The sequence below is a fragment of the Rhincodon typus genome, chromosome 6 (assembly GCF_021869965.1).
Source record: "Rhincodon typus isolate 14 chromosome 6, sRhiTyp1.1, whole genome shotgun sequence".
Taxonomy (NCBI): Eukaryota; Metazoa; Chordata; class Chondrichthyes; order Orectolobiformes; family Rhincodontidae; genus Rhincodon; species Rhincodon typus.
The window spans coordinates 39,756,534-39,776,411 of NC_063337.1; the positions used below are offsets into that span (position 1 = coordinate 39,756,534).

General features: G+C 41.2%; 1 protein-coding gene across 1 annotated transcript in view; it reads left to right on the top strand.

Annotated features, from left to right (window-relative positions):
- Positions 1-342: 342 nt before the first annotated feature.
- LOC125483309 overlaps positions 343-19,878 on the top strand; it is a 69,458-nt gene continuing 49,922 nt past the window's right edge. The window contains exons 1-4 of the mRNA XM_048597940.1: positions 343-447; positions 16,322-16,440; positions 17,857-17,957; positions 19,333-19,418. Coding sequence (XP_048453897.1) covers positions 384-447; positions 16,322-16,440; positions 17,857-17,957; positions 19,333-19,418 — 370 coding nt within the window. The 5' untranslated portion in view covers positions 343-383. The remainder of the gene's footprint in view (positions 448-16,321; positions 16,441-17,856; positions 17,958-19,332; positions 19,419-19,878) is intronic.

Genomic DNA, 19,878 nt, shown 5'->3' on the forward strand with positions numbered 1-19,878 from the left:
GTGTTTCATGTATGTTTAATTTTAAATCTACTTTATGATGGAGCCATTCCAACCTTCCTAGTATGTACTATACCCCTTGGAGAAAATTAGATTGAACGTAAATGTTTATTAATATAAATCAACTATTATAAAATGACGCACACAAGGAAGTACTACCTTATTTCCCGGATAAATTGAGTGTGTCTATTCTCAGTCCCACACAAAAACCGTCAACAGCAAAGGCTCTTTTTGGCGTTGGATACTTCCAACACTGACACATTAACAAAGAGTCAGTGAGACATCATCCGGGCCACGTGTTAATACCTCAATCTGCGCAGGCTCGAAAGAGGCGCTGACGTCTATCCGACCTGGCCAGGCGGACTTTATCACGAGGTCGGTGTAAAATGGCGGAGGGAGGGGACGGCGTGAGGGTGTGTTTACGTTGTCGGAAAGTCTTTCAAATTCCCGGTGAGTACAAATATCGGTGGCTCGTTGGATCTGTTTTGTGCTTCTGACCAGTAAAGGAACTGATTTACTGCCTGGGATATGCTTGAATAAGAAACATTTTTGAGTGCCCCGGCTTGGGTTGAAGGCTATAAATTTCTTCGAGTCTCGGTATTTCACACCTTTCCCCAAACTAACGAGTCTTGTTTCTTGCGTAAGAAGGTCTTCATTCTGATTTACCATTGATTGGCCCTAGGTACTGAGTTAAATGGGAACGCGTTTTGAATTATGTAGTCGATTGGGGGAAGAAAACACCCCACTTTTCTATCCTGCAGGAAGAGGCACCGCTTTGTCAGAGACACTTGGTAAGCTGGTATGAAGGATGGAGGAAACCACCATTGTTGCCAGTACCATGCTGGCTCCAGCATGCGTGCAGTCGGTTGTCTTTCTCGGCAGGTTGGCAAAAGCTGTGGTGACTGAAATCCAGCAGGACACTTGGTGTTTGCCAGGTGCATTCATAGAATGGACCTGTATTCCATCACTTTAGTCATTGTTGATCAGCAAGATGTTGATGAGGGACTTCAATCACTCTCCAGGTGCCTCCTGTCAAGGTGACAAGGTGGTGCAGTAGGTACCCTAGGGACAAAGTGCTACAGACAGGTCCAATCCCCAGATTACATGGATGTACCTTAGAATTATGTACCTTAACCCCTAGGTCTCTCTGTTCTATGTAACTATCCAGGGCTGTACCACTAATTGTATAAGTCTTGCCCTTGTTTGTTTTACCAAAATACAATATCTCCCATTTAGGCAAATTAAACTCCATCTGCCACTCCTCAGCCCATTGACCCAATTGATCAAGATCTCTTTGTAATCTTAGATAACCTTCTTCACTGCCACTGATTTTGGTGTCATCTGCAAACTTACTAAGGATGTCTCCTATACTCTTATCCAAATCACTTATATAGATGACAAACAAAAGTGGACCCAATACTGATCACTATATAACATGGCTGGTATCAGACCTCCAGTCTGAAAAACAACCCTCCACCACACCCTCTGTCTCCTACCATTAAGCCAATTCTGTATCCAATTGAGAAACTCACCCTGAATCCCATGTGATCTAACTTTACTAACTAGTCTACCAAGTGGAACCTTGTCAAAGGCTTTACTAAAGTCTATGTAAACAATGTCTACTGCTCTGCCCTCCTCCATCCTTTTAGTTACTTCCTTGAAAAAGTCAATCAAATTTGAGAGACATTTTTTCCCTTGCACAAAACTATTTTTTCTCTATTCATTTATGGGATGTGGGCATTGCTGGCTGACTGGCATTTCTTGCCCATCCCTAGTTGCCTTGAGAAGATGGTAGTGAGCTGCCTTCTTGAACCGCTGCAGTCCTCCTGCTGTGGGTTGACCCACAATGCTATTAGGGAGGGAATTCCAGGATTTCGACCTAGCGACAGTGAAGGAACGGTGATATATTTCCAAGTCAGGATGGTGAGTGGCTTAGAGGGGAACATGGCGGTGGTGGTGTTCCCATATGTCTGATGCCCTTGTCCTTCTAGATGGAAGTGTTTGTAGGTTTGAAAGGTGCTGACTGAGGATCTTTGGTGAATTTCTGCAGTGCATCTTGTAGATAGTACACACTAGTGTAGTGGAGGTGTTGGTGGTAACGTTGGTGGTGGAGGGAGTAGAAGCTTGTGGATGTCGTGCCATTCAGTTGGGCTGCTTTGTTCTGGACGGTGTCAAGCTTCTTGAATGTTGTTGGGGCTGCACTCATCCAGGCAAGTGTGGAGTATTCCATCACACTCCTGACTTGCGTCTTATAACTGTTGGACAGGCTTTGAGGAGTCAGGAGGCGAGTTACTCACCGCAGTATTTCTAGCTTCTGGCCTGCTGTTGTAGCCCCTCTCTGTTAATGTGATGAGTCCAGTCGAGTTTCTGGTCAATGATAATACCCAGGATGTTGATAGTGGGCGATTCAGTGATGGCAACATCATTGAATGTCAAGGGACTGTGGTTAGATTGTCTTTTGGTGATGGTCGTAACCTGGCATTTGTGTGGTGTGCATGTCACTTACTTGTCAGCCCAAGCCTGGATACTGTTCAGATCTTGTTGAATTTGAATATGGACTGCTTCAGTATCGGAGGAGCTGAACACTGCAGTTGTCGGCAAACATCCCCACTTCTGACCTTATGGAGGGAAGGTCATTGAAGCAGCTGAAGATGATTGGGTCTAGGACACTATCCTGAGGAACTCCTGCAGAGATGCCCTAGAGCTGAGATATCTGACCTCCAACAACTATGACCATCTTCCTATGTGTCAGGTATGACTCCAACCATCCGAGTTTGTCCCCAGTACCCATTGATTCCAGTTTTGCTAGGGCTCCTTGATGCCACACTCAGTTGCTCTCGCCTCACCTCTGGAATTCAGCTGGGTCTGTCCTGCCGGTGGGACAGGACTATCCAGGGATGGTGATGGTAGTGTCCGGGACATTGTCTGTAAGGTATGTTGCTGTGAGTATGACTGTCAAGCTGTTGCTTAACTAGTCTGTGAGACAGCTCTCCCAATTTTGGCACTAACCCCCAGATGTTAGTGAGGAGGACTTTGCAGAGTCAACAGGCTTGTTTCTGGCATTGTCATTTCTGGTGCCTAGGTCAATGCCAGGCGACCTGTCCGGTTTCATTTCTTTGAGGCTTTGTAGCAGTTTGTACAACTGAGTGGCTTGCTAGGCCATTTCAGAGGGCAATTGAGAGTCAACCACATTGTTGTGGGTCTGGAGTCACATGTAGGCCAGGCCAGACCCGGTGAGGGGTGGCAGATTTCCTCCCCTGAAGGGCATTAGTGAACCTGATGGGTTTTTTTTTTCCTAATTATTGAATTCAAATTGCACCATCTGCAGGGGTGGGATTCGAACCTGGTTCCCCAGAACATTAGCTGGGTTTCTGGATTAATAGTCTAGCGATAATACCACTAGGCCATTGCCTACCCTATGCTGATTATCCTTAATCAGGCCTTGCCTCTTCAAATGCATGTAACTCCTGTCTTTAAGAATCACCTCCAACAACGTGCCCACCACCGATGTCAGGCTCACAGGTCTGTAGTTCCCAGGCTTCTCCTTACAGCCTTTCTTAAATAAAGGCGCAAATTTAGCCAACCTCCGGCACCTCATCCGTGGTTATAGATCATCCAAATATTTCTGCTAGGGATCTTGCAATTTCTTCTCTTAACTTCCCACAACATCCTGAAATACACTTGATCAGCTCCCGAGAGTTATCCACCTCTGTTTCCTAAGACCGCGAGCACTTCCTCTTCTGTAATGTGCACTGTTTTCAAAACATCAATATTTATTTCTGAGTGTTCTGTAGCCTCCATTTCTTTTTCACAATGAAAACCGACGCAAAATGTTCATTTGGTATCTCTCCACCTCCTGAGGCTCAACCTATAGATGACCTCGGTTTTTAAGGCACCCTATCCTCTTTCTGGTTGCTGTTTTGATTTTAATGTACTTGTACTTGTAGAATCTCTTTGGATTATCTTCAACCTTATCTGCCAAGGTTATTTTATATCGCCTCTTTGCCTAATTTCCCTCAAGAATGCTCCTATACTTTTTTTTTATACTCTTCAAGTGATTTATTCTATCCTATTGTCTATATCTAATACATAATTCTTTCTTATTCTTGACTAGAACTGCAATATCTCTTATCATCCATTGTTCCCTACTCTTACCAGCCTTACTTTTCACTCTAACAGGAACATAATGCCTTTGAACTCTCGTTATCACACTTTTGAAAGGCCTCTCACTTATCAGTTGTCCCTTGAGCTGTGAACAGTCTACTCCAATCAATTTTTGAAAGTTCTTGTCTCATACCAATAAATTTGCCTTACTCCAATTAAGAGCTTTACCTTTTATGAAAGACTTATCCTTTTTCCATAACTATGTTAAAACTAATGCTATTACAATCACTAGTCCCAAAGTAGTCCCCTACTAACATTTCAGTAACTTCCCCTGCCTTACTTTCCAAGAGAAGGTAAAATTTTGTTCCTTCTTTAGGTAGCTTTACACATTGGTAAAATAAATTTTCTTGAACACATTTAACACATTCCTCACCACCCAAGCTTTTAACACTATGTCAGTTCTAGTCAATATTTGGAAAATTAAAATCCCCTACTATTACAACCTTGATTTATTCTTACCTGTACCTGAGATCTCCCTATATATTTGCTCCTCAATTTCCTTCTGACTACTGGGGGAGCCTATTGTACAATCCCATCAAGGTGATCATTCCTTTCTTATTTCTAATTTCTACCCATACAGATAGTCAGATACATTAGAGACATTTAAGCGACTCTTGGATAGGCACATGGATGATAGTATAATGTAGTTTGATCTTAGGATAGTAGGTCAGCACAACGTTGTGGGCTGAAGGGCCTGTACTGTGCTGTGTTCTGTGTTCTATGTTCTATGTGTTGTACAGTTTAAAAGTAATACCGTCGACTTGGTAGAATGTTAATTCAGCGTTTGTACTTAATATTGTTAATGAACAGTAAAATTGATATTAGGAATATGAAATGAACATAAGTGGAGCAATTTAGCATCTACAGTATAGAAGCTGTTCTTGTTTTGGGGGTGCAGCATTCAAAATGAAAGTGTAACAAATGGAATGCTGGAGAAACTCTGCAGGTCTGGTAGCGTCTATGAGCAAAGAAACAATTTGTTTTTAAGTCTGATATGAATTCTTCAGAATGAGAAAATCTAATGGAGGAAGGAACTATGCAGTAAATGGCAGAACCCTTAGCATCAACACAGGGATTTGGTGTACAGTTGTGCAGTTCTCTGAAAGTGGCAGTGCAAGTGGATAAGGTGGTTAACAAGATGCAGTTGCCTTTGGTTGAGTCACAGATTATAAAAAATGGCAAGTCATGTTGCACCTGTGTAGAGCTTTCAGTTAAGCTACGTTTGGAGTATTGTGCATTGTTCTGGTTGCCATCCTACAAGAAGGATGGAGAAGATACAGAAATAGTTTAACAAGATTTTACCTGATAGAGGTTATTGGCTGTTAGGAGTGATTGGAGAAACTTAGTTTGTTTTGACTTGAATGTCGAAGGATGAGGGGTGATCAGAGTTTGACGTTTGAGGCATGGGATAGCTGCAGTCTTTTTCCAAGGATAGAAGTGTCAATTGTTAGGGGACATAAGTTTAAGGTGAGAGGGGGTCAGTTTAAAAGAGATGAGAGGCAAGTTTTTTTGAAGTGATAAGTGCCTGGAACAACCTGCCAGTGGAGGTGGATATGATAGCAATGTTTGAGGCATCTTGACAGATACACGAATAGGTAGAGAATAGAGGTCTACAGACTAGTGGACGTGAAAGGTTTTTCTTTTAGAAAAGCATCATGTGTTGGTGCAGTCTTGGTGGGCTGAAGGGCCTGTTCCTGTGCTGCACTGTTCTTTGTCTTGAAAATAAAGTTTAACTTGCACAATGCTCTTTGGGCTCAGGATGTTCCTTTAAGCTTTATCCTTAGGCACACTCCTCTCTTCTTTACTACTTGAGCTTGTTTACAGCAAGTGGCGTGTCAATCTTCAAACACTACTTTCGCCTATGCTTCTACACAGAAATTGAAGAGATCTCATGATCTACAGCACTGCTGTCAAGCTCATTCTAATTAAACATGGCCCTGATGCACTGGCTGCCCTAGTTGCTGTTTGTCCTATGGAAATTATTTTCTGACCAATCTGTTCAGATATATTTATACACTTGAACCTGAGCCTCCTGGCTCAGAGGTAGGGACACTACCACAACACCCTTTGTATATTTTTCTTAAGTTTTTTTTCTCTTCAGTCAACACCAATGTCTTTTAGCACTGCGAAGTGCAAGCATGAGCTTTGGAATGAATATTGAGATATATGTCACTTTTTGGTTTTGTCCATCACTAAGAAATACTTATAGGTTCGTAAAAGGAAGGGGACTAAAACAGGTGCAATTTAGCATAATATCTGTAAATAGAAAATGCAATGAAGAAGTAAGAACAAAGCAATATTAAATGACATTCGGTAACAATTCCTAAATAAAATTGAACGAACAATTCAAAATGCAAGTTGTAGAGGGAATGGTGGGAAAGGTAGCCTTTTAGGGAAGGAGAAGACAAATTGCTGAAAGCTTTAAATGTAGGTTTGAGAAGATTTGAAAGAATGGGAAAAATAACGAATGAGGTCCTGTAGAAAGTTAATTCACAGAAATTTATTGAACAAAAATGGGAAAAGACAGAGTCTGAGTAGGGCATGTTTTAAGAAATGGACTTGAAAGAGACGTTACACAGAGATGGTTTGAAATATTGGATGGCTTGAAAATTGAGGCACGTTAATGGCCAAGGAGGTATGGAAACATTGCTGCTAGCCAAACAGCTGCCTTTAGGCAGAGGACACAATGTTTGGGTTACATTCACAATCCTTTTCCTTTCTTGAGGGGGGGGGGGAAAAATTGCCAGACTGTTTCAGCGGAGTTTACTATTGTAGCCCTATCACTGTTTTAAAGATTGCGGCAAAAAATAATGTAATTGCTGATGTTTTATCTAGAACAGGCCTTCTCAAAGTGAGGGTTTGGGCCCAAGTGGCCTTATGAGCTGCAGCTTTAGGGTTACCAGCTCTGAGGCAGCAGCTGTTGTGGTTCTCCAACCAAGTTACAAGAGCTGTGCTCCTGCTGTAATAAGGACATGCTATCAAAGCTGTCCGTACACTCTCACCCAATGCTTTTCAAGTGGTGTTTCATTCTTCCAAAGGTGGAGGCATTATGAAGTTGTTTCCCTTTATTAATGCTTTCTGAGTACTTGTGTTAATTGTGAAAATTGATACATTTGAAAGACTGAGGTGGTATTAACTTGGCGGTGTTAAAGAGTCACTAAAAGGACAAGTCTTTGCTGTAAGCCACATGACTGACTACTGGAGCTTATTTACAGGAAGTGGCATTTCAATGTTTGTGATTGTGTGTCAGGAGTTGTGGCTGTTTGAGATTAGTTAGTTCATTCGGTGTGTACTCTGCCAAGAGAAGTCAACTAGCCCATGATATTCCACCTATTTTGACAAGTCTTCTGGTAATCTAGTGACAGAGTTGGAAACAGCTATCGTCTGAGAAGCTTCTAAAGACTTCCTCTTGGCACCCTTTGAATGAACTATGTCTGAAAAGATCCCCAGGGCCAACCACAGATGCCTATTAACATACCTGTATGTTACAGGATGCTAGCTGAACATCAACTGGAGCATTTAGAATCATAGAGCTGCACAGCAAGGAAACAGACCCTACGGTCCAACTAGTCCATGCCAACCAGATATCCTACATTAATCTAGTTGTATTTGGCCCATATCCCTCTGAACTGTTCCTATTCATATACCCATCCAGATGCCTTTTAAATGATGTAATTGTGCCAGTCTCCTCGACTTCCTCTGGCAGCTCATTCCACACACACCACCCAATGCCTGAAAAAGTTGCTACTTGGATCCCTTTTAAATCTTTCCCCTCTCAACTTAAACCCTCCGGTTTTGGACCCCGCACCCCATGTTGGGGAAGAGACCGTGTCCATTCATACTATTGATGCCCCTCATGATTTTATAAATGTCTACAAGGTCACCCCTCGGCCTCCGATGCTCCAAGGAAAATAGCCCCAGCCTATTCAGCATCTCTCTATAGCTCAAACCGTCCAACATTGGTAACATCCTTGCAAATCTTTTGAGCCCTTTCAAGTTTCACAACATCCTTCCTATTGCAGAGAGACCAGAATTGCGCGCAGTATTTCAATAATGGCCCAACCAATGTGCTGTACAGCCTCAACATGATCTCCCAACTCCTGTACTCAATGCACTGACCAATAAAGGCAAGCATACCAAATGCCACCTTCATTATCATCTATGTGGAACTACGCTGTCGTGGAACTACTAACCTGCACTCCAAGGTCTCTTTGTTCAATGTCCTGCCCTAACTTGCCTTTCCAAAATGCAGCACCTCATGCTTATCTAAATTAAACTCCTCAGCCCATTGGCCCATCTGATCAAGATCCTGTTATACTCTGAAGTAACCTCCTTCACTGCTCACTACATTTCCAATTTTGGTTGTCATCTGCAAACATGGTAACCATACCTCCAATGTTCACATCCAACTCATTTGTGTAAATGACGAAACACAGTGGCCCCAGCACTGATCCCTGTGGCACACTGGTCACGGGCCTCCAGTCTGAAAAGCAAACCTCTGCTATCACTTTCTGTCTTCTACCTTTCGAGCCAGTTCTGTATCCAAATGGCTAGTCCTCCCTGTATTTCATGTGATCTAACCTTGCTAACCAGTCTACCATGAGGAACCTTGTCAAATATCTTACTGAAGTCCATTTAGATCACGTCCACTGCTCTGCCTTCATCAACCTTCTTTGATAGTACTTCAAAAAACTCAAATTGTCAGTGAGACGTGATTTCCCACTCTCAAAGCCATGTTGACTATCCCTAATCAGTCCTTGCCTTTCAGAACACATGTAAATCCTGTCCCTCTGGAATCTGTCCAACAACTTGCTCACCACTGAAGTCAGGCTCCTCCCTGGTCTGTCGTTCCTGTCTTTTCCTTGGCACCTGTCTTAAATAGTGGCATCACATTAGCCAACCTCCAGTCTTCCGGCACGTTACCTTTGGCTAAAGATGATGCAAATATTTCAGTAAGGTGTCCAGCAGTTGCTTCCCATGGAGTTCCAGGGTACACCTGATCAGGTCCTGGGGATTTATCCAACTTTACACATTTTAATACGTCCAGCAGCCCCTCTGAAATATGGACACTCTTCAAGATGTTGCTATTTATTTCCCCATGTTCTCTATATTCCATATCCTTCTCCACAGTAAACACTGCAAAGTACTCATTTAGTATCCCCATGTCCTGCAGTTCCATACATTGGCAGCCTTGCTGATCTTTAAGGGGCCATATTCTCTCCCTGGTTACTCTTTTGTCCTTAATGTATTTGTAGAATCCCTTTGGATTCTCCTTAACCCTATTTCCCAAAGCTATCTCATGTCACCTTTTTGCCCTCCTGATTTGCCTTTTTTTTTTAAACTCCTACTGCCCTTATACTCTTCTAGGGATTCGCTCAATCCCTGCTGTCTCTACCTGACATATGCTTCCTCCTTATTCTTGACCAAAACCTCAATTTCTCTAGTCATCCACTGTTCCCTACACTTATCAGCCTTGCACTTCACCCTAACAGGAACATAATGTCTCCACACTCTTGTTATCTCACTTTTTTGAAGGCTTCCTGTTTTCCAGCTGCCCCTTTACCTGCAAACATTCCCCACCCCACCCCACCTCCCTGATCAACTTTTGAAAGTTCTTGCCCAATACTGTCAAAATTGTCCTTCCTCCAATTTCGAGCCTTAACTTTTAGATCAGGCCTATCATTTTCTACCACTATTTTAAAAATAATAGAATTATGAAGACTCGCCCCATTGTGCTCCTCCACTGACGCCTCAATCACCTGCCCTGCCTTATTTCCCAAGAGTAGGTCAAATTTTGCTCCTTCTATAGTAGGTACAACTACACACTGAATCAGAAAACTTTCTTGTACGCGCTTAAGTTCCTCTCCATCTGAGTCCTTAACACTATGGCAGTCCCACTCTGTTTGGAAAGTTAAAATCCCATACCATACCCACCCTGTTATTCTTACAGATAACTGAGATCTCCTTACAAATTTGTTTCTCAATTTCCTACTGACTACTGGGGGTGGGTCCATAGTACAATCCTGATAAGGTAATCATTCCTTTTCTTATTTCTCAGTTCCACCCAAACAACTTCCCTGGGCATATTCCCAGGAATATCCTCCCTAAGAATAGCCATAATGTTATCCCTAATCAAAACACCACTCCCCCTATTCTCTTACACCCCTCCCACCCCAACCAAGTAACATCGATACCCTGGAACATTAAACTATCAGTCTTGTCTATCCCTGGCTGTATCTGTGGTTTTTCTCTCTTCCTGCAACTGCCATCCATCATGCCCCCCGGCTCCTGTAGGTTCCTCATTGCCATTAACTGCTGCTCCAATTGATCCATGCAGTCCGACGGGATTTGCAACCAAACACTTCCTGCTGACGACATCAATAAAATGGAAACTCTTCCATATCTGTCAGGAAGACCACATCACTCTACTAAAGGCCATCTTTGCACCTTAATAATCTATAGGCTGAGAAAATAGCCCAGTCTTACTACTTTAAAAACACTGCACCAAGTTAACTGATATGTATGTTTTATATTTTTAACCTTTAATCAAGAGACAGATCTCAATTAAAACACAATCAAAAAAGCAGCCCACTCTAATCACTAGTGTAGATTTTTTTTAAAAAGAAGAGTAAGGTTACACTTCTAAAAAATAGGCACTTAGCTGCTCCCCTGTTGTGAGCTCCCTCACAGTGGTTTCTCCAAGGTCAGCTGTGAATTTCACTTTGTTTACTTTCCTTCGATGAACTCCAATGTCCTGAGATACTTGAAACTAAACCGCAGAGGCAGTCAATGAAGGTTCACTGCTGGGTCAGACAGCTGTGCAGGTTTACTCTCAGTCAGTTTCACTTCCCATATAGTCACTGCTTTGTCTCCTTTTTAAAATACCATTGTTTTGATTCTTTGTTTTCCTCAAAAGTTCCAAAACAATGCCAATGCTATCAAACAGTAATTACTGCTCCTAAAATTCAAAGAAATTGGCTCCAGCACTGAAAATACCTCAAAAGAGCAGCTCTTACAGCCACAATTTTTCTGTCCTCCATCTTGAATTTTATATCTTCCCCTTTTTTTCCCTGAAGAACTGTTATTTGGCTAAGGAATTTTTAGAAATTAATCTCTGCAGATAAAATTTATTTAATATTAGTTCAGCTGGTATGTTTCCATTGTTTAAGTTGTATATTTATACTGTCATATTCCAAAATGTTAATAAGCTTTGCACCTCTTTATCTTGTAAGTTGTTTTATAGTTGTTACAACAGACAGCTAAACCAAAGCAGCATTTCAACCTCTATTTACATCACGGTAAAATTGAACTGTCGCCCCCCAAATAGTAGTTCCAATGATTTTTAACTAGACATTTGCATGACCAATTCCAGATTTTGAGAATTATTCATTTGATACCGGATTTGTACCTTAAAAGACTTAGCAAATTATAAAATACAAATTCTCTTTAACAGAGAGACTATTAAACAGCATTGTAAGCTGATTAACACCTGTGGTTTAAACCTGAACTATTTGTTCACATACATAAATGTGGGCTCGTTGGCTGTTTTTCCTGAGATATTGGTCAGGGTCACCACTTTGGTTCACCCAGGCAAAGGCAGCAATACTTCTAACTCACCTTTCCTGTCTTTGGGATTCTAAAGCTTGTGTATCAGATTAGGCGTGGAGCTTTCAAATCTTCCTGATGTCTCCACAGCATTCCAGAACCATCTCACAGAAAACATGGTTCAAAAAACCCACTTTATTTCTGGTTACGCCCTGATAGATTGATCCACTCTCCCTGAGGCCTTGGTCAGCATTCAGAACCTGCCATCTACTTGAACAAAGGGTCTTCCCTCGACTTGTTGGCACCAACTCCTCGTACTGACCCCGTTAACAGCCAACTTCTGCTATCTGTTTAAACACAGCTTTTCCCATGAGTCACTGTGTCTGCCAGAACCTTTTTAATCAATGCTCAGCCTGCAATCAGCCTCCACGCCTGGCCTCAAAGCGTGCCTGGTCTGTTCTTTTTAACTCTAGCTGCCTCAAAGTCCATTAGTCATTTCCAGCTCCTAATTTTAAAAATGTTAAAAAGAACAAAAATAAATCACCCAGGGTTCTAACATAATAGATAGTGTGGTTCTTTGTTTATAAAAAAAACCTGACTGGTAAATTTTCTATTTTGAAATGGATAGATTGATGTATGCAGTTGGCCATTGTGATAACATATCATGACACTGTAAAAATTACTTAGTTATGACCAGTAGAGTAGTGGTATTAGAGAGACCGCATTCCTCACACCTTGGTTGTAACATCACTACCAACCAAGGCATCTGCATGGGTATATATTATTAGGCAGGGTTTAGAGGGATATGTGCCAAATGCTGGTAAATGGGACTAGGCCAGACTGGGACATGAGTTGGCCCGAAGGGCCTGTTTCCGTGCTCGCTCTATGCTGTGAGCATTTATGTAGGCTCAAGTCAGTGGTATCCCAATGAGTAAGTCCAGAGATGCAGCCTGATTGAATCCATGAGCTGGATGTGTTCTTGAACGCAGAGTGTCCTTGCTGCAGCATCACCATGGTAGTAGCTGGTATAATATTGAAGTATAGAAGTTTCCTGTAAATGGATCAGGGATATGCCACGAAGGTTCATAGGTAGCAGTATCCGTGGATGCGAGAGATGTGCCTGAGATGTTGGTGCTAACTGTCTGACATGGTCTTTTGAAGCAAGCAGTGAGTTGAATGTGCTCTGGTTTCCATATATACTTTTCTTGATGGATAGCTTAAGGTAAGTTTTTGGTACGCTTGTGACCTGTGGCAAGGTGGACTGTTAACACGACGTGCAGTCATCATTGATTGTTAAAACAAACACAGAAAATTCTGGAGAAACTCTGGACTGGCAGCATCAGTAGAGAGAGAGAAAGTTGATGTTTACAGCCCTGTTCTGAACAAGTCACATGACGTTAACTCTGTTTCTCTCTCCACAAATGCTGCCAGACTTGAATTTCTCTGGTACTTTCTGTTTTTGTTTCTGGTTTCCGGAGTCTGCAGCATTTAGCTTTTTATCAATGACTGACTGACTGTCATTTGGGCATTTGTTGCTGTCTAGTGAGAATCCCACTATGCCACTTGGGAAAAGCATATAACATGCAGCGAAACGATCTTGATATTGGAATGGGCCATATTGAACATTTTGCTTAATTCATCATTCATCTTGCTGTGCTGTACATCAGAGACTGAGATTCTGCCTAAGTGTTCTTTTTCTGAGCTGGGAGGCTTCCATCTTTTCAGCAGGCTTCTCCCCAGCTACTCCACGCAATATCCAAAACAAAAACTAGAACTGACAGCCATAAATCCAGGTAGGTGGTCTCCAGTATATTTAAGAAAAAATCATCATTATTTATGACTAATAACAAACATCATGTTAAAATATGCTCTAATGTCCTTTCATTTGACTTTTTTAAACATGTCCTGACATCGCTGCCAATGTCATCAGCTATCCTATTGAATGCTTCCTTTATGCTGTTTCAGTCACAATTAGAATAGGTTTCATAATACACACAATAAATAACTTGGGGGGGAAAGCTTTCTGTCTTCCTACTGATGTGGTAATGTGTCTGAGTACTGGTCTTGATTGAACTCTTCTTTTTATGGTTAAAGACATTGGGTGGAATAAAATGATTCATCTGCAAGCCGATTAGGTGTGTGTGTGGGAGTGACTGTATAGTGAAGCAACCAGATGTAGGAACAGTGATTTATTTACAAGTCAGGATGGTGTGTAACTTGGAGGGGAACTTGGGCAACGTGGTGTGCCCATGTATCTGCTGTCCTTTGTCCTTCTAGACCTAAATGGTTGAGAGTTTGAAAGGTGCTTTGTGAATTTCTGTAGTGCACCTTTTATAGATGATATGCAATGCTGCTACTGAGCGTTGGGAGTGGATGTTTGTGGATATGGTGCCAATTAATCAGGCTGCTTTATCTTGGATGGTGTCCAACATCTTGAGTGTTATTGGAATTGCCCTTATCCAGGCAAGTGAAGAGTTTTTCCATCATGCTCCTGACTTGTATCTTTGTATGGGGAGTGCAGGATTCGGAGGTGAATTAATCACTGCAGGATTCCTATCCTCTGACCTGACCTTTAAATCAGAATTTGTGGTTAGTCCAGTTCAGTTTCTGGTCAGTAGCTATCCAAAGGGTGTTGATAGTGGTGGATTGGGTGATAGTAATGTTGTTGAGTATAGAGGGTGATGGTCATTGTTGGGCAATAATTTTTAATCTTATATTTATGTTACATGCCACTTTTTGTCCTAAGCCTGAATATGGTCCAGATCTTTGTATTTGGACAAACATACTGCTTCCATATCTGAGGAGTCAGCAAATGTCCCACTTCTGACCTTATGATGGAGAGAAGATCATTGCTAAAGTAGCTGAAGGTGATTGGAGCTAGGACACTAAGAATGCCTGTGGAGATGTCCTGGAACTGACTGAACTCCACTAACTGCAGCCACCTTTCTTCGTTCCTGGTGTGACAGCAACCAGGATAAAATGGGGCAGATAATGATAAACTACTTTCACTGGTTGAACGTTCTAGAACCGGGGGCATAGGCTGGGCCATTCAGGAGAGATGGTAGAAAGCACTTCCACAAGCAAAGAATAGTGGGGGTTTGGAACACACTTCCTCCAAATAGTGGTCAATGCTAATTCAAAATTATTAGATTTGACTCTCCGATTTTAAATCTTTCTTAAGCAAGGGTATCGAGATATGTGGGCTGCAGACAGAGTTGGACCGCAGAGCAGCCACAGTCTTATTGAATGGCAAAGCAGGCTCGAATGGCATACTCCAATCTAACCAGTGGAGAGCTTTACCTCTTGATTCCCATTGACTTTAATTTCGCTAGGGCTCCTCAATGCCACACTCAGTCACATGTGGCCTTGATGTCAAAGGTAGTTGTTCTCTCACCTCACCTCTGGAATTCAGCTCCTTTTGCCCTTGTTTGAATCATTTTTTTTTTTGAGCTCTGCAGCTGAGTTGCTATGGTGGAACCCAAACTGGGTGTCAGTGAGCATGTCCTTGCAATGCAAGTATTACTTGATAGCACTACTTAGAGCATACCTGGACAATCCTCCATGTTGCCAGAGTTGTAAACTGTGCTGGAGCAGCTTGGCTTAGAGTGTGTCAAGTTCTGGAGCACATCTTCAGTACTATTGCTGGAATGTTGCCAGGGCCCTTAGCTTTTGCAGTATCCAGTATCTGGTGCCACTAGTTTTTATTTATATCAAATTGACTGGCTGAAGTCTGTCATTTCTGATGTTGGGGACCTCAGGAGGCAGAGATTAGTTGTCCACTCTTAGCTGTAGATTGGCATGATTTGCTTCAGCTATATCTTCTACACTGATGTGCTGGGCTTCCCCGTTAATGAGGATGTGAATATTTGTGGCTCCAGTGAATTGGTTAATTGTCCACCACCATTCACGATTCGATGTGGCAGGACTGCAGAGCTTAAATCTCGTCCATTGGTTATGGAATCACTTAATTCTATCTGTCACTTGCTGCTTAAGCTGTTTGACATGTAAGTAGTCCTGCTTTGTAGCTTCATCAGGTTGAAATCTCATTAAGTATGCCTGGTGCATGTCCTCCTACTCTCTCTTTTGAGCTTGAGTTGATTCCCTGGCTTGTTGTTGATGGTAGACTGGGGGATATGCAAGACCATAAGGTTGTAGGTTGTGATAGTGGGACATCAGCAGAATCAAGTTCGATGTAGCGATCTGCCTGCAATTCAGCAATGTTGTTTCCTCAAGGTTCCACTCCACCCTCCACTGGACAGTTGCTATGGGGGTCAAGTTGCAGCAGTGAGCCTGAATTCTCATAGCAGATTGCCTGGTTGGGATTATGTTCCAATCAGGCAGAGTCCTGGAAGCGGCTGTGTTGGGAGTTCGCGCTTACTCTCTAGCTAGTGGATGGACCAGCTGCTATGATAGCTAACTTTCATCCATTCTCATACTTTTTGTTTAAATTAAGACTATGAATGGGAGGGCTGTTTTTGCTTGGTTTCTGAATTTGTGAACAAAGAATTGTTACTTTGATATATTGACTGGCTACCAATTAGACTTTTTTGGTTTAAACATGTATGTTGAAAGTGAAATCATATTCACTTCATATTTTGTGTGTTTTCATTTACAGAATTGCCTAATACCACTTCAGAACATCTTCCATACTTGCTGCAGTGTGAGCATGTCTTTTGTGGGACATGTTTAAAAGTCCAACATATAAACTCTGACGTCATCTGTCTGTTGTGTCAGGCAAGTTTTTGTGCTTGTTTATGTGATTATGACTGATTTGTTATTTGAAATGAGCATTAAGGCTTTCACCATGTCTGTGCCATTGGTTTCCTATATTCTGTAGTATTAACATGGGCCCTTTTTCTGGTCTGTGTGAGCTGTGGTCTTGAATAGATCGAAATAGTAGTGCCATGGTAAAGTTATCCGGCAAATAACTTACTAGCTTGTATTCTCTATCCCTGCCAAAATACTTAACTCATTAATTTGTGTTAGCAACATTTAGGAGAAGTGGCAGTGTGGTTATAATGCCGCTGAACTGGTATTTAGAACCCCAGGATAACGTTGAGGACAAGTGTTCACATCACACCAAGGCAGATGGTGAAACTTGAATTCAATAAAATCTGGAATTAAAACTTAATTGGAACTATGTAATCACCTTCAATTATTGTAAAAATCCATATAGTTCACTCCTGCCCTTCAGGATAGGAAATCTGTCGTCCTCACTTGGTCTTACCTATATGACTCCAGGTCCACAGCAGTGTGGTTGACTCTTACAAGGCCATTTCAGATGGATAGATAAGGTACAATTGCAGGGGAGCTAGAGATAGGCAATCAGGACTTGACTACATAACAATGTCTGCATCCCATGGAAGAATAATGAAAATAGAATGACTGAAATTGAAACCTTGTAAGACTTGAGGGTAGCCCAAAATTGATTGAATGTATGAGATGGTGCCTGAAGGACTTTCGCCTTTTCATAAACAGCAAGGGCATTCATACTATATTTATCTTGTTTACTCAACCTCTCCTGAATAAGATTTCCCTCTGATCCAAGGGATCAGTCTGGTGAGCCTTTATAAGAGTCCCTCTATGGCAAATACATCCTTCTGTAGAGAGGCCAAATCTGTACATAATACCTCAAGTGTAGGAGATATATTTTTTTCACCCTTTTTTATTGTGGTGATCCAAATAATAAAAGTTGCTATTAGCAGTGCAGTGTAGAACAGTGCCTTCTCATATTCTCTGTGCTGGTCTGTGCTTTCCTTTAGGTCGTGCAGTCTCCTCTAATGTCAGGTATTAAGATATTTGGATAGGAGCAATTATTAGTAGGTAATTAAGAACACAGCCTCAGTGAAGGGGAGACGATTCCGCATTGAACAGGAATTTCTTCAGCAAGAGGGTGGTGAATCTGTGGAACTCATTGCCCCAGAAGACTGGGGAGGCTAAGTCATTTCAGATGAGAGGTTCTTGATTGGTCACGAGGAGAAGGTAGAAGAGTGGGGTTGAGAAACACATCAGGCATGATCGATTGACGCAGTAGACTCTATGGGCCGAACGGTTTAATTCTGTCCTATATCTTGTGGTCAGTTATTTTAAAAAGTGCTTAAATATTTTGATCTGTCTGATTTTACTTTTTTTTTTACTTACTTTTTCTAGGTTCCAACACCAGTGGATGCAGATACTGGAGTGGAGGCTCTTCCACTTGATAAATACATCATTGGTGCATTATATGCAGAAAAGATGTTTCATAATACAAAGTAAGATTTTACGAAGATACTATGCTGCAATAATGGTGCATGTTTTTTGTGGGCAGATTCAAAACCACAGTGCTTGCTGTTGATGTAGAAGAATGGTGCCCAAAATAATCAAGTGATTGCTATGGCATGGGCTCTTTTTATATAGGTGCACATGGTTCAATCTGTCAGCAAGCGGAGAGGGTATCAAGGTGTATGGTGATCATTAAAGTATAGTCATCACAGCATTTTAAGAGTAATAACCACTGAATTTGTTCACTTTTAAAAATTGATAATTTAGAGAAAAGTAAATACATACTTCAATGAATAACATTGAATCTAAAATAGCAAACTTGAAAAAATGTTTGTGAAGAAATTTGAGAATGCAGATAGTCCTCACTTTAAGTAATGATTTTCAGGAATGCCACCTCAACTTTTAAGTGGGGGGAAAAAAATAGTTTTCCATAAAAGTCAGTGTTAAAACTGGAGTTAGGTTCTTTTGCATGTTTTTATGCCGATGGCGAAAATATAGATTTAGCTATTATACTGTATGTGATGTTGTATATTTGTACCTGATAAACTTGCATTCGTTGAATTATTTTTTTTTTAAAATTACTGCATAAATTAAAATTAGCTAAGTCAGGTCTTGTCTTTTAAAAGTGCAGATTTCAATGGCTTCTGTCTCCACTCTTTATCTCCCTTTTTTTGGGTTTTTCCATTGTAGATTTTGTTCTCTTTGCCCCACGGAAGTGACCTCTCTTTTTAGAATGCACTATAAAATCTCTTGCTATAACTAATACTCTTGCCCTTGCGCTGGTGCTGTTTCACCCTGTCGCTGATGCCCTCCAGCCTGCTGGCATCCATTTGCTGCTGCCCATAAAAAATCAAAGACAACAAATGTAACTTTTGGTAGTAACAAGATGTTTTTGGACTATAGACTAGTGACCAGTTATCAATTACAGACCACTTTTTTTTTTTTTTTGCCTGCCGACAGCTGTGAGTTTAGTCCCTGATTCACTGGATGTCTCGGAGTTGCTGAGTTAGTGTTCAGTTCTTTTGTAGTATTTCTGGAGCAATAAACTAAATTTTGAAGAAAGTCAGTTTATCTCTAGCAATATTTGTTTGCTGTGGCTTTTAATGCTTCATGAAACTCGCTAAAATGTACACTTAGCCAGTTTCTCATAATTCAGCCCTTTTGTCTGCAGCCGGATTTATTCTTTTGACTCAGTTTTGACCTTCATACAAATTTAGAGTTTTCATGGGAATTTAAAGATACAAACATCTTGAGATTGACTCAGTATCATCGTTACATTATTCAATAATCTTTTTAATTGTCAATACTACCTATTTTTAAGACTGTACTAGAAATTTTTATATTTTAAAACCTTTTGTTATGCAGGAACAATGCCCAGATGGTTACTGAAGATTCTGAAGTTTCCAATGACTCAGAGCAAAAAAATAAAGACAATAAGCTTCCTGTCACAGGTTTTTTATTTTAAATAATTACCATTTTTTGCAAATATGTAGTTCATGGTTTGTGTTTTAGTATGTAACTTTGTTTTAAGAAGTAAAATTTAACAGCTAAGAAATTTAAGATCATCAAAACGTCAGACTTGGATTTTGCTAGAATATTGAAAACAAATGGTAGTTTGGAAGTGACCCACTGATTCCATTATACAAAATAGAAGAGCTAAAGATGTTAAATATCATGTGAGCTTGTTGAGCTGGTGAAATGGGGTATTCACTGTTTGCTGAAATGATAGTCCAAAGAAAGGTGCTTTGTGAGTTGAAGCAAAATAAGTTGGAAGGGTCCACTAATTATGGAAAGAAGCACAGAAGCTAGGAGTAGGTCTTTCAGCCTTTTATGCCTCTTCATCATTTAGTACAATCATGGCTGATCCTGCATCCCAACACCAGTCCTGCATCCCAACACCAGTCCTGCATC